At 35.2% G+C, this 16,049-nt stretch overlaps 1 protein-coding gene across 6 annotated transcripts in view; it reads left to right on the plus strand.

Annotated features, from left to right (window-relative positions):
* Positions 1–16,049, plus strand: part of NEDD4 (NEDD4 E3 ubiquitin protein ligase) — a 145,920-nt gene that overhangs the window by 31,345 nt on the left and 98,526 nt on the right. For 5 of the 6 annotated variants that reach the window (XM_070579508.1, XM_070579526.1, XM_008516282.2 and 2 more), the window contains exon 2: positions 11,165–11,238. In XM_070579508.1, the coding sequence (XP_070435609.1) occupies positions 11,165–11,238 (74 nt within the window). Of the gene's footprint in view, positions 1–10,547; positions 10,658–11,164; positions 11,239–16,049 lie in introns of those variants that run through there. The other variant, XM_070579540.1, reaches the window with a different exon arrangement.

Consider the following 16,049-nt stretch of genomic DNA (forward strand, 5'->3'; position numbering starts at 1 on the left):
CACCTCCTTGGTTAAATTTATTCCTAGACATTTTATTCTTTTTGTTGTGATTGTAAATGGGGTAGTATTCTTGAGTTCTCTTTCTGGTAGTTTCTTATTGGAGCATAGAAATGCAACTGATTTTTGTAAGTTGATTTTGTACCCTGAAACTTTGCTATAGTTGTTGATTATTTCTAAAAATCTGCCAATGGATTCTTTAGGGTTTTCTATATATAACATCATGTTGTCTGCAAACAGCGAGAGTTAAATTTCTTTATTGCCTATTTGGATTCCTTTTGTTTCTTTTTCTTGCCTAATTGCTCTGGCCAAAACCTCCAGTACTCTGATGAATCAGAGCAGTGAGAGTAGGCACCCTTGTTTTGTTCCTGTTCTCAGAGGGATGGCTTTCAGTTTTTCCCCAGTGAGTATGATATTGGGTGTGGATTTGTCATATATGGGCTTTATTATGTTGAGGTACTTTCCTTCTGTATCCATTTTATTGTTTTTATCATCAGTGGATGTTGGATCTCATTGAATGCTTTCTCTGCATCTATTGAGATTATCTTGTGGTTTTTATTCCTCATTTTGTTAATGTGGTGTATCATATTGATTGATTTGCAGATGTTGAGCCATCCTTGTGTCCCTGGTATAAATCCCACTCAGTCATGGTATATGATCTTTTTAATGGTTTGCTCGATTTGCTTTGCCAATATTTTGTTGAGGATTTTTGCATCTGTGTTCATCAGTGATATTGGACTGTAATTTTCCTTCTTTGCGTTGTCCTGGTCTGGCTTTGGTATCAGGGTGATGTTGACCTTGTCGAATGTGTTAGGAAGTGTTCCATCTTCCTCAATTTTTTGGAATAGTTTGAGAAGGATAGGTAACAAATCTTCTTTGAATGTTTGGTAGAATTCTCCAGAGAAGCCATCTGGTCCTGGACTTTTATTTTTTGGAATGTTTTTTATTACTGTTTCAATCTCTTCACCTGTGATTGGTCTATTCAGATTCTCTGTATCTTCTTGGTTCAGTTTTGGGAGGTTGTATGAGCCTAGGAATTTATCCATTTCTTCTAGATTGTCCAATTTGTTGGCATATAGTTTTTCATAGTATTCTCTTATAATCTTTTGTATTTCTGTGGTATCTATTGTAATTTCTCCTCTTTCATTTCTATTTTTATTTATTTGAGCTTTCTCTCCTCTTTTCTTAGTCAGTCTGGTTAAGGGTTTGTCAATTTTGTTTATCTTCTCAAAGAACCAGCTCTTTGTTTCACTGATCCTTTCAACTGTCTTCTTTGTTTCAATTTCATTTATTTCTGCTCTATTTTTTTTTTATTATTTCCCTCCTTCTGCTGACTTTGGGCTTTATTCTTCTTTTTCTGATTCTGTTAGGTGTAGTTTAAAGATTGCTTATTTGAGATTTTTCTTTTTGTTAACATGGGCCTGTAGGCTGTAAATTTCCCTCTTAGGACTGCTTTTTCTGCATCCCATATGAGTTTGTATGGTGTCTTTTCATTTTCATTTGTCTCCAGATTTTTTTTATTTCTCCTTTTAATTTCTTCAGTGAACCGTTGGTTGTTCAGTAGCATGTTTTTTAGTCTCCTCATCTTTGTCCTTTTTCCAGCTTTTTTCTTGTAGTTGATTTCTAGTTTCATAGTATTATGGTTGGAAAAAATGCTAAATATGATTTCAATCTTCTTAAATTTATTTAGGCTTGCCTTGTTTCCCAACATATGGTCTATCCTTGAGAATGTTCCATATGCCCTTGAGAAGAATGAGTATTCTGCTGGTTTTGAATGGAGTGTTCTATATATATTTGTAAAGTCCAAATGGTTTCATTTTTCATTTAATTCCACTGTTTCCTTGTTGACTTTTTGTCTGGGTGATCTATCCATTGATGTAAGTGGGGATGTTGAGGTCCCTTAATATTATTGTGTTTTTGTTAATATCTCCTTTTAGGTGTGTTAATAGTTTATGTTTATGTACTTTGGTGTTCCTGTGTTGGGTAGATACATATTTATGTGTTATGTCTTTTTGGTGGAGTGTCCCTTTTTTACCATTGTACACTGCCCTTCTTTGTCTCTCTTTACCTGTTTTATCTTGAAGTCTACTTTGTATGATATGTGTATGGCAACACCTGCTTTCTTTTGTTTGCTGTTAGCTGGGAGTATCTATCATCTTCCATTCCTTCACTCTAAGCCTGTGTTTCTCTGTGGAGCTGAGATGTGTTTCCTGGAGGCAGCATTTTGTTGTGTCTTGTATTTTAATCCATCCCGCCACTCTTTCTCTTTTGCTTGGAAAATTCAATCCATTTACATTTAGAGTGATGATTGATATATGAGGGCTTAATGCTGCCATCTTATTGCTCATTTTCCAGTTCATCTGTGTTTCCTTTGTTTCTTGTACCATGTATTTCGAACTGCCATTTTGGTTAGGTAGTTTTCTATTCTGGTTTTCTTCTTATTTATCATTTGTATCTCTGTTCTAGTTATTTGTTTAGTGATTGCCAGTAGGTTTGTGTAAAAAACCTTGTAGATGAGAAGTCCATTTTCTGATAGCCTCTTATGTCCTTAGACTAAGCTGATTCCATCCCTTTCCTCTTCCCCTTCTGAGTTATTATTGTAATATCTTATTCCATCTTGTGTTGTGAGTTTGTGGTTAAAATGACGAGATTATATATATTTTGGTGTTTTCCTTCCCTTTATCTTTAATGTGATAATTAAGTGTTTACTAACCTTTTCTGATAGAGAACTGCAATTTTTCTGATTTTGCCTACCTATTTATCTCCTTGCTCAGGGCTTTGTAGCCCCTTTTCTGTTTTTTTCACCATGTATGAGGGCCTTCTTGAGGATTTCTGGCTTGGGGGGGTGGGTCTTGTGGTGATGAACTCCTTAGCTTTTGTTTATCTAGCAGGGTTCTTATTTCTCCATCATACCTGAAGGGTATTTTCATTGGATAGAGTATTCTTGGCTGAAAGTTTTTGTCTTTCAGAATTTTGAATATATCATTTCACTTTCTCCTAGCCAGTAAGGTTTCTGCCGAGAAATCCACTGACACCCTGATGGGGTTCCTTTGTAAGTTATTTTCTTCTGCCTTGCTGCCCTCAATATTTTTTCTTTGTCATTGACTTTTTCCACCTTTACTACTTTCTGCCTTGAAGAAGATCTTTTTACATTGATAGAGTTAGGAGATCTATTGGCTTCTTTATCTTGTATTTCCAGTTCCTTCCCCAGGTTTGGGAAGTTCTCAGTTTTTATTTCTTTGAGGAAGCTTTCTGCTCCATTCTCCTTCTGCTCTCCCTCTGGAATACCTATAATCCTTATGTTGCATTTTCTAATTGAGGTAGATATTTCTCAGAGAATTTCTTCATTTCTTTTTACTGTTAGTTCTCTCTCCTCTTCCATCTGAAGCATTTCCACATTTCTGTCCTCCAGATTTCTAGTTTGGTACTCCATAATATCAGCTCTGTTTCTAGGGAGTCCAGATTTTTCTTTATCTCATCCATTGTGTTCTTCATCTCCAACAGTTCTGACAGGTTCTTCTTTATAGTATCAGTCTCTTTTGTGAGGAAGTTCATGATTTCATTGAGCTGTATTTCTGTATTTTCTTGTAACTGTTTGAGGGTTTTTATGATAGCTATTTTGAATTCTATGTTTGGATTATAAATTTCTGTGCCTTCAGGATTGATTTCTGGGTATTTGTCATTTTCCTTTTGGTCTGGAGATTGAATGTGTTTTTCATACTGCTTGATGGTGTGCATTTGTGCCTCCACATAGTGATAGTATCTGGTCACAGCTCCCACCTGCCACCACTGGATGGGGATCAGGAGCTGTGTATTCTGAGCCTGCCACAATCTGCAGCTCCCTACCAACAGCCACTGAGTACTTTTCTGTCTGTGCAGTGCTCTGGCAAACCAGGGAACTAGAGTGCTGGGCTCGGGGAGGGGCGCTTTCTTTCGCCTGCATGATCCCTCCAGCCACTGACTACTTTTTTGCCCTTGCAGCACTCTGGTCAACTGCTCAGCTGGAGTGCCAGACGGGAGGAGGGGTGCTTTCTTTCACCTGCGCCATCCCCCCAGCCACTGGCTGCTTTTCTGTCTGTGCAGTGTTCTGGCCGACCTGTTGAGCTGGAGCACCAGGCCAAGCGAGGAGCGCTTTTTTTTGCCTGTGTGATCCCCCTAGCTTCAGACTGCTTTTCTTCCTGTGTGGTTCTCTGGCCCACTGCAGAGCTGGAGCACTTGGAGGGGGAGGAGCACTTTCTTTCACCTGCGTGGTCCTGGGGGCATTCTCACTGGGCCCTCACTGTCTGCTCTCCTAGGCTGCTAGCTAGATGAAGAGACCCCACGGTAGCTTAGTTACCTCTGTGTGGGGCTTTCCCACAGGCTGTGAGTGAACTTGGAGAGCAATTGTTCCCGCAGACGGCCGCCCCTCCCCACTTTCCTCTCAGAGCTGCAGGCAGTCCCATGGTCGCTGACATTCAGGAGGAAGGGAAAAGTCCCCCTTACCTCCTTCCACTTCCTCCTGGGGTTCCAGCACCTTCACTTTCAAACGTATGGCTGCATGGGTCTCTCAGACGTCTTTTGTGTTGTGTGAATGTCCTCTGTTGGAGTATGAATGTCCTTTTCATTGTATCTTAGAGGGGAGAGTCAAAGGCGAGAGCTCATTCTGCCATAAAGCTGATGTCATTCCTATCCATTCTCCTTTTGATGGACGCTTTGATTGTTTCCAGCTTTTGGCTCTTATGAATGTGAACATTCACTTACAGATCTTCTTGTGGAGATATATTTTCCACAAATGTAGATTACCAGCTTGATGTGTATCCTTCCAGAGATATTTTGTGTATAAATAAGGAGCTATGGTGCTATCACATTTAAACATGGTGTTAAGATGTAAAGTAGTGATGAGCTCTTCTTTTCTGGAAATTATATAGTACTGATTGAATAAATAAAGTTATAGTTTTCTAAATGAGGAATACTCCTGCAATGGCATTAACTACAGCACTTCCTTTTCTTACCCTCATGCTCTTTACCTGTGGTTCTCAACTTGAGTGTCTATCAGAATCACTTGGAGAGTTTGTTAAAATGCAGACTACTGGCCCCACAACAGAGCATTTGATTCAGTTGGTGTGGGGCCTGAAAATTTGTATTTCTAATAAATTCCCATGTGATGCTCATACTTTTGGTCCAGGTAATACACTTTGAGAACCACTGCTGTCTCTTAAATCTAAGAACTCTGAGTATTTTAGTTTATCATCATTATTACTGCCAAAAACTCCTGAGGAGCTTTGACAGTGCATAGCAAATATATAGCAATCATATACTCCACCTTTACTAGAACAGTCCTGACTTCATACATTTTCCAGTAAGAGTGATCTAGCATTTATATGTTTGTAAAATGTTTCAAATAAATTTACACAAAGGAGGAAGAAAATTGCTGTCAATCCGTAGGTTCCAATTTTTAGTCTGGAAAATAGGGTCACCATAAATTATATAGCGTTTATTGTAAAAAAAAGTTAAAAAATATATATCCCTCTTTCCCACCCTAGCATTTTTTTTGTTAAATATTCAGTGTTTATATTATTGCCTGTGTAAATATAGTGTTATTCACATCTGAACCATTATACCATGTTTATAATTACTTATTGCACATTTTTTATTTGCTTTAGTTTTCTGTACATATATCAAAAATTCAATTGCAAACTGCCTGAGAGAGCTTTAAAGCCACTCAATGTAGTACAATATGTGTGTGTGTATATACATATATATAGTGAACATATATATGAGGTATGTATATATATGTACATATATATAGATATAATGAATGCTATCCATTCCCTTTTCTTCATTCCTGTTGGAGACAGCCTCTTGCTGTGTTACATTCCATCTGAACTGTTTGCATTCTATACCTGTTATATAGCCATCACCTGCAGGCTTCTGTTTGCCATCATTCTGAGAATTCTCTTGAGCTCTTTTCTGTGTTAGATCCACTGTTTCCTTCATCTCTTGCCTTCCTCTTCCTAATTCATTCCCTCATTTGCTGACATACATCCTCTGTATGAGTGGGCAGGTACTGTTAACTGGAGTATTTCACAATAGCGTCATCTTTTTGTGGGACTCTCACGTACGAGTATTTATAGCCCCTTGCATCACTCAGTTTCCTCAGAGAGAAGTCTTCCAATCTTCTGTTTGGTTGTTTAGGTCTGACAGCCAGCATTCTTGGCTCACTGTGTGTGCAAACTTTTCCTTGCTTTTGATAAGGTGACCTATTCCTACTTTCAGCTACTTCAGAAAGCTTTGTGGTTAATCAAGAATTTATCAGCCCCTGCTATGTGCCAGTATTCTGCTGGGTTCTATAGAGAATACAAAGATAATGAAAAGATAAGTTTCTTGGGCTTCACAATCCCACAATTTTAATAGTGGAGAAAGGCACATAGTTTATTGCCTCAGATATAAGTCTGTGTATAATTGGTGCTATGTAAATAAGCCTCTAACAATGAGAAGGGAAGATTCATTTCGACTATAAAGGCTGTTAGAAAAGAGGGCATTTGGACTTTGAAGAAAGGACAGAACTTTTTTTAGTAAGAGAAAATATAATTTAAAATTTATAAAAAGTTTAAGGTGAAAAAAACCCCATCATCTATTATTTTAATAGCTATCTTTATTGTTGCATATTTCCTTCTAATCTTTATCCATCTGCATACATGTTTTAACAGAGTTATCAAAGAATAAATATCATTCTGCATCTTTTTTTTTCTAGTTAACTTTATGATTTTCTGTCATTAAATAATATTAATAATTACATTTTAAATGGCTTTAAAGGAATCTGCTCATATAATATATGACTTTAACAATGAAAGGGTAGGGGATGGGGAAGAATATCCCAGGCAGGGGGAACCGCCTTCTATAAAAACTCAGAGATGAGTAAACCTAGGGGGCCGCCCAGTCGCATATTGGTTAAGTTCATGTGCTTCACTTTCGCCCAGGGTTTGCCAGGTCAGATCCTGGTCATAGACCTATACACCACTCATCAAGCCATGCTGTGGCAGCATCCCACAGAGAAGAACTAGAAGGACTTACAACTAGGATATACAGCTATGCACTGGGGCTTTGGGGAGGGAAAAAAAAGAGGAAGTTTGCAACAGATGTTAGCTCAGGCCAATCTTCCTCACCAAAAAAAAAGTATGTGTTTAAAAAAAAAAAAAGGTAAACCCAAGGTATATCTTTTAAAAAGTAGACTGTGTTGGGGTGGGGGGTGGTGTGAGCAACAGAAGGATGAAGAGAGTAACAAAAATTTTCCCCAAACCTGTGAGAGATGGAAAGACCTAAAGCTCTGCATTGCCTATTCCTGTTTTTTTCTGGAAGGGGTTGACAGAAGATTAAGGAGCAGTTAGTAGCTGTTTCCATGAATTGTGGAGAAAAATCTCAGCCCTGGAAAGCTGCTTTTAATTACTGAAGCTGCCTGCATAGATAACATATTACCATTTTGTTGCTCTCTGTCATTGAGGAAGACCACATATCTTTGCCTACAATTTGCAACTTTTCTGTTTCACTTTCAAAACTCAGTAAAGCTCTCTTCTGAGTGGAAGGGGAAAATTCAAGCTTTAGTAAAGAGCTGAGGTCTGTTTGAGGATGACGTCCCCATTTTTGTTGAGGAAAAGATGTTTAATTTTTGTTTCTTTTTTACCTATTTGAGCACTATCCAGATTTCTGTTAATAGTACTTTTAGTAACATGATTCTAAAATTATTGAAGAGTTTGGCCTTTAGTTGCAGCATTTATGCTCTTCTCCTTCATTTTCAAAGATGATGTGAGATATGATCTCTGCTTACGGATATGATGGAAAACACCAGTTTTGACAATTTATAATAAATTGTCAAATTACTTATTTTTATAGTTTATAATAAATTGCATAAATTTATCAAACAAAGTTAAATAAATCCAAGTATAAAAATAAATAGAATTTCTTAGTTAACTTTATGAAAGAATCTTAAATCAATATAGCCTCACATCAATTAACCACAGCATCTAAAATAACTGGTTCTGACTTTTGTGGTGGAAAATTCAAGGAGAAAATTTAAAAGTTAAATGTGTCTGTGACTGTAATTTATCATTCTCTGGCATTGTTTTTAATTAATGTTTGTTACATTTTTCTCCAGAAGATTCTTGGGGGATAGTTTCAGTAGAGACTCCACAAATATGGATGAACTTTTTTAGAGGGGTATGATAATCTCTTTCCTCAATTACATTTATATACAAATTATAAACACTTGCCTGTGTTTGGAAAAGATAAGATTATCAAATAATGTTATTTGCTGAGGGCACTTTTGATTCCACTTTACCACTTTTGCATTTGTTTGTTTTTGCATTGATTAATTAAGTCATCACAAAAAAATTCCTAATTTTCAGAATTCAGTCTTGGAGATTAGTACCTATCTGTTAAAGTACAGCCATTTTCCAGTCAACTGGCGTAGTGAGAATTTGGCTGTTAGGGCCAATAGAATTGACCTATTTATTCTGTGACTTTCCAAGAAAAAAGGGTAATCTGTAAATCTCTTCAGATTTTTGGGAATCCATCCCCTCAGAAAATTTCAATTTTCCATTTACATATTTTCCCTTCTGGTTTTCAGTTCTATCTTTATTTCTGATACCTGAGGATTTCCCTTCTGTCTTGCAAGATCAGCTGTATATGTAGTTTTATTTGATGATGTAAGAAAGTTATATTTTATCTAGCATCTCTAGTCAAGGATTTTTGTGTTATCTGAATTTATCATCTGAGTTTTGGAGCTGATAGAATATTTCAGTTATCATATTTGTTCACGGAAACCTCCAGGAATGAGGGTGGTTGTAAGTATTTAGAAATGGAAGAGATTGAAATAAATACTCATGAATATTTTCTCCCACTCATACCTCTCCTCAAAGGGGAATATGACCTGCTACTTGCCGATGGAATAATTTTATAATAGATTCATAATATAAATGTTGGGCAACATTTATTTTATGTTTGTTGATCTTATAAATGCTTCTGTGAATACTGAATTCTGTGAATTCTCATGTACTTGTGTACATGAGTGATAGTTTAGCTAGAGAATATATCTAAAAGTGGAATTCCTGGGTTATTGATCTAGAATTTTAGTGGATATAGACAAATTGTTCTTCAAAATGATTCTTCAATTTGTACTCCAACCAACAGTATATTAGTGTTCTCCCTGATTACTGGCAAGATTGAAGATCTTTTTATGTGTTTATTGGCCATTCTCTATGATTTCTTAGGTTGTTTGTATTTCACTTATTGATTTCCAGGAGTTCTTTGTATATTCTGGATAATCATAATTTGTCAATGGTGCATATTTTAGATACTTCCTCCCTGTCTGTCCCCTTATCTTTTCATTTTGCTCATGGCATCTTTTCTCATACAAAAGATAGATAATTTTAGTGTCAAATCTAACAACTTTCCCATTAGCATTTGTATTTCTTTAAGCCTTTTCTACCCCAATGTCATAGAAATATTCTAAAATATCTTATGAAGTTTCTAAAGTTTTCTTTTTTACTTTTACACCTTAATATATCTGGAATTTGTTTATGTATATAGTATAAGATAGTGATCAAAAAATAAAAGGGGGGGCTGGTCCTGTGGCTGAGTGGTTAAGTTTGTGCACTCTGCTGTGGCGGCCCAGTGTTTCGTTGGTTCGAATCCTGGGCATGGACATGGCACCACTCATCAAGCCACGCTGAGGCGGCATCCCACATGCCACAACTAGAAGGACCCGCAACTAAGAATATACAACTATGTACTGGGGGACTTTGAGGAGAAAAAGGAAAAAATAAAAAATAATTAAAAACAAGATAGTGATGAAATGTTATTTTCTACTTCTTTACTCATTTTTACTCTTCCCTATGAATTTTAAACCATTTATTAGGATCTACAAAAACATTGGAGGAGGGAAATTGGAATTATATTGAATTCATAGGTTACTTTGGAGAAATCAGACAATAACATTGAATATTTCCATCCAAGAACACAGTGGATTTCTTCATTTATTTGTGTTATTTATTTTCTTCAATTATTTTAAAATTTTATCCATAAAGGTTTTTGACATTTGTTATTAATTTTGTTCCTCTGTAACAGTTTTGCTTACTTGCAAATTTTTATTAAATGCACTCTATTTTATAGTATTTTCTTACCCACCTTTTTATGTTGAACACTTTCAAATCTACAGGATAGTAAAGAGTAGTATAATGAATACCTGGTTAACCATCAGCTAGATCCACAAATTGGTAACATTTTGCTTATTCCCTTTATTTCCATACAAACAAACATACACTCATGTTCAACTTTTTATTTGTTGAACCATTTAAGAATAAGTTGCAGACTTTATCACACTTTATTCCTAAATTCTTATATATTTAGTATAGTAAATATTTATTTTTAAAACTAAGACACTCATATAAAACCTCATAATACTATTTTGATACCCAAGAAATTTAGTATTTTATACATTACAGTGTCAATACATTATCCTTTTAATGTATAGTCTGTTGAATGGGATTTTTAAAATAATTACTATTCTAGGGGCCTGCCCAGTGGTGCAGCGGTTAAGTTCGCACGTTCCGCTTCTCAGCAGCCCAGGGTTCACCGGTTCGGATCTCGGGTGTGGACATGGCACTGCTTGGCACGCCATGCTGTGGTAGGCGTCCCACATATAAAGTAGAGGAAGATGGGCACGGATGTTAGCTCAGGGCCAGGCTTTCTCAGCGAAAAAGAGGAGGACTGGCAGTAGTTAGCTCAGGGCTAATCTTCCTCAAAAAAAAAAAGATTACTATTCTAAATAGATACTACAAATGATTATGACCTCTTGATTTTGTGTTACTGTGTAAATAGCAACAATGATAAATTTACGTTAGTTCCAATAATTTGGCTTTAGATTTTCTTGGAAGTAATGATAAATTTTTACTCAGTGTAATAATTTGACTCTCGTTTCTTTGGCTTTTCTTTGTAGATAATCAAGTCATTACAAATAACAATGTAGTTTTCATTTTCTTTTATATAGCTTTTAATTAAATTAATTCCTGAAAAAGATTCTTCCAATTAATTTTAATATCCTGATTACTTTATTTGATATATGTATTTAAAGATATGTTCCTTAAGTAAGTTATAAAGTACATGAAAATAAAATATAAATTTTTGTTTTTAGGAAAATTCCCGAATTGTGAGGGTGAAAGTTATAGCTGGGATAGGCCTTGCCAAGAAGGATATCTTGGGATCTAGGTAAGTATATCAAGTTGGGTTGTAATTTTAAAACTTTGCACTTGTTAAAGTTTTTCTAAAATTTGGTTAGATGAAAAATTGAATAATATTATTAGTAAACTGCTATGTGAGGTGAAATAATATTTCCAGCTGGTGGTTTACTAAATTCCTTGATATCTGAATTACTCAATTTATGAAATTAGGCGAAGATACAAGTCAGAGTGGTAGTTATACATTATTGAGTTCTGCCTCGGAGAATCAGTAAAATTCTAACAGACTAATCCTGGAGCAGATAACAACCATAAACTCTGAACGTAATACAAAAAGCAGCAACTTGAAGGAAGCAGAGAGTGAACAGAGCAGGAGAGTCTACTGGGAAGTCTATGTTTGGAGGCGGGAGTTACACTGAGTTCCCGATTTTATGAATTAGCCTGCAGCCACGTGGAATCAGAACATGGAGAAATTGTAATCTTCGTAGCTTGGGAATCCCTGAAGAAGATTTCTTAATCTGGAGAAGACGTGGCAGTGGTGGGGATTCTGGAAGAGAAAGAACTGGTTAGGAAATTCCCAAACTATGTCTCCTGACTTCTCTTGCTGAGTTTGACTCACATGTATGACAGCAGTTTCAAAGCAACTCAGCTAAAAGTCAGAAGAGCTGAACAGAGGTCAGAGTTTCTGCCAAAGAAACAGGGTTTGTGGGGTTTGTCCTAATAATTAATTGCGTGATAGAATAAAACAAACAAATACTCATCAGAGAAAAATTGCAGAATCCAGAGTCTCCACAACTTAACATTTATAATGTCCAGGATATAACCCAAAATTGTATGATCTATAAAGAACCAGGAAAATGGAACGCATTCTCAGTAGAGAAAAGAAAATATGTTCATAATAAAGCAAAAGATTGGAAATCTCAGGAATGAAATAGAAACCATAAAATATGAAAATTCTACAACTGAAAAAGACAATATTTGAAATTAGACTTCTCAGATGGAATTAATAGTAGACTGAAAGTGAAGAGGAAAATTAATTGAACTTAAACGATACAGCAATAGAAACTGTTTTCCATTTGGAAGATAAGAAAGACAAAAATTGAAAATTTTAAAAATGAACAGGGCCTCAGGGACTTGTTAGATAATATCAGTCTAACATACATGTAATTAATGTCCTAATAATAGAGGAGAGAAAAAGAATGTGGGAAAACTTTTTTTTAAGAAATAGCCAGATTTTTTCCAAATTTGATGAAAGACACAAATTTATAGTATCAAAACAACACCAAGCGAGATAAACACTGAGAAGAACATACTGAGGCACATAGTAGTCAAACTGTTGAAAACCAAATATAAAGAAAAATCCTGACAGAAGAAAGAAAAGAAAATGACAAATTACATATAAGGGAATTACAATTAAGGCCTGACTTCTCACCAGAAACTATGGTGGCCAGAAGAAAATGGAACAATAGAGTAATAATAACTGTCAATCCAGAATTCTATGTTCAGTGAAAATATCCTTCAAGATGATGACAAAATAACGACATTTTCAGATAAAGGAAAACTATGAGACTTTGTCATTGGCTGACCTGCACTATAAGAAAAGCTAAAGGAAGTTCTTCTAGTTAAAGAGAATAGATACCAGATGGAAACTCAGATCCTCAGAAAGGAATAAAGAGCATCAGAAATGGTAAATATCTGGGAACATACAAAAGACTTTTTTGCTGTTTTCATCATAACTTTTTAAACATACACCTGTTTAAATCACAACTTATACCATTGTCTTGTAGGATTTATATCATGTAGGTGGAATACATATCACAACTGTAGCATAAAGGACTGGGATAAGTGTGGGTTACAAACCTATTTAGTAGAGTGACACAATGTTAAATGTAAGTGGAATAAAAAAATTAAGGGTCTAATACCTAGATAAACTGCTAAAAAATAAGAATTATGGGTAAAATAGAAATTTTAAAATGAATTCTTGAAAAAATAAAATAATTAAGCAAAAGGCCAGGAAAGGAAGAATAAGAGATTTAAAACAAGAAAGAGGAAAGGGAAGAACAGAAAACAAATAAAAGATTAGTAGACCTAAATCCAATCATATTAATAATGACATTAAACATTAATGAACTAAGGTCAATATGAGGCAGAGGTTATTAGAATGGATTGAAAAACAAGACCCAACTACCTGCTCTCCTAAAAGATGCACTTAAAGTATAAAGACACAGCTAAGCTGAAAGAAAATGGATGCAAAGAAATATAGCATTCAAAGAGTAACCATAAAAAGACTAAAGTAGATATATTAATATCTGATAAAACAGATTTCAGCACAAAAAAGTATTTCCAGATGTTTCATAACAATAGAAAAATAAATTCCTCAGGAAGATATAACAGTCATAAATTTGTATGTGCCTGCTAACAGAACTTGAAAATATATAAAGCAAAACTTGACAGAATTAAAGGGAGAAATAAAAAAATTCCACAGTCAAAGTTGGAGACATTAATGCCTCTCTCTCAGCGATTTGATAAAACAACTAGGTAAAAAAATCAACAAAAACATAAAGATGGACAATATTATGAACTTTGACCTAGAGAACACTATTCCTAATACCTCCAGGTGTTCACTTATTCTCAAGTGCACGTGGTACATTCACCAGCACAGCCCATACATGTGTTACTTATCTATTGCTGCACAACTATAATTACCACAAACTTAGCATCTTAAAAGAAGTTACATTTATTATCTCCTAGTTTCTGTGAGCAGAAGTTCCTGCATAGTTTAACTGGTCCTCTGCTTCAGGATCTTGAAAAGCTGCAATCAGGTATTGGCCATTGAATGTGGTCTTATCGAGGCTTATTTGGGGAAGGATCCACTTCTGAGCTGATGTGGTTGTTGGCAGCATTTAGTTCATTGCAAGCTGCCAGACTGAGGGCTTCAGTTTCTTGCTGACTGTCAGCCAGAGGGCACCTTAAGCTTCTTACCACACGGCCTTCTTCATATGGCAACTCACAAACTAGCAGCTTGCTTCTTCACAGCTAGCAAAGGAGAGAGAGTCTCCTAGCAAGATGAGTTACAATCTTTTGTAATGTAACCACATACATTTTGTCACTTTATGTATCGGTTAGAATATATAGTCTTTCTCACATTTAAGAGGAGGGGAACACAAAAGACATGAACATTAGGAGCTGGGGATAAAAGGAGCTACCCTATAGTCTGTCTGCCGTAATATACTGGGCCATAAAACAGTAAATCAAACAACTGAAAAATATGCATTCTTTTCAAGTGCATAGGGTATATTCACCAACATAGACCATGTATAGGGTCATAAGACAAGTCTCTGGAATTTTGAAAAGATTCAAATTATGTAGAGAATGTTCTGTAATTACAATGGAGTTAAGTTAGAAACCAGTAACATTAAGAGATCTAGAAAAACCCCAAATATTTTAAAATAAAACAGTACCATTCTAAATAATCTATAGGTCAAAGAAGAAATTACAAGACAAATTAGAAAACATTTTGAACTGAATGAAAATTAAAGTATAGCAATATCAAAATTTGTGGGCTGCAGCTGAAGTAATATTTAGAGGAAAATTTGTAGTTTTAAAATGCTTAACTTAGAAATGGAGCAAGGTCTAAGTGAATGATTTGAGTTTTGATCTTAAGAAATTAGAAAAAGAAGAGTAAATTAATTCCAAAGTAAGTAGAAGGAAGAAAATAATAAAGATAAGGGCAGAAATTAAAGAAATAGAAAATGGACAATGTAGAAAAAGTCATTGAAATCAAATGTTTATTCCTTGAGGATATCAATAAAATTTTTAAACTTCAGCTAGACTGATCAAGAGCAAAAGAGTAAAGGCACAAATTACCATAATGGGCATAAAAGCCAAGGGCATTGCCATAGAGCCTATGGGAATGAAAAAGATGAAAAGGGAACATTGTGCACAACTTCATGCCCCTATAAAGAATTGTGCAAAACTTAAATGAAGTAGACAAAATCTGTGAAAGATAGAAATTACCAAAATTAATCAAAGAAGAAATAGAGAACTTGAATATCCCTATATTGACCAATAGATAGCAATACATGACTAGGTGAGATTTTTCCTGTGAATGCAAGATTTGTTCAACATTTTTTAAAAAAATCAATCAATGTAATTCACCTTATTAATATAGTACAGAAAAAAATGCACGATCATTTCAATAGGTATAGAAAGTGCATTTGACAAAATCCAACATCCATTCATGATGAAAACTCTCAGTAAACTAAGAATAAAATGCAAGATTGGTTTAACATCTGAAAATTAATCGGTGTAATTCACCATATGAATAGAATAAAAGAAAAAGACATGATCATTTCAGTAGAAGCAGAAAAAGCATCTGACAGAATTCAACACCTATTCATGATAGAAGCTCTTAGCAAACTAGGGACAGATGGGAATCTTCTAAACCTAATTAAAGTTATCTGTGAACAGACCAATAGCTAACATCCTTCTCAGTGGTGACAGTCTGAATGCTTTCTACTTAAACTCAGGAATAAGACAAAATTATCTGTTTTCATGTTCAGTTCAACACTGTACTGAATATCCTAGCCGTGTGATATGGCAAGGAAAAGAAATACACACTAAAAAGGAAGAAAACTATCTGTTTGCAGACAATATCATCACGTACATAGAAAACCCCAAAGAACCTACAAGAAAGTTGCTAGAACTAGGATACAAGGCCACAAATACAAAGTCAATGTCCCACTTATATTTTTATATCCTATCAGTGAACAACTGGGAAACAAATTTTAAAAATCTTCTTTCACAATAGCGTAAAAATAGAAAACTTAGAAAAAAATTTAA

Source organism: Equus przewalskii, chromosome 1 (genome assembly GCF_037783145.1).
Source record: "Equus przewalskii isolate Varuska chromosome 1, EquPr2, whole genome shotgun sequence".
NCBI lineage: Eukaryota > Metazoa > Chordata > Mammalia > Perissodactyla > Equidae > Equus > Equus przewalskii.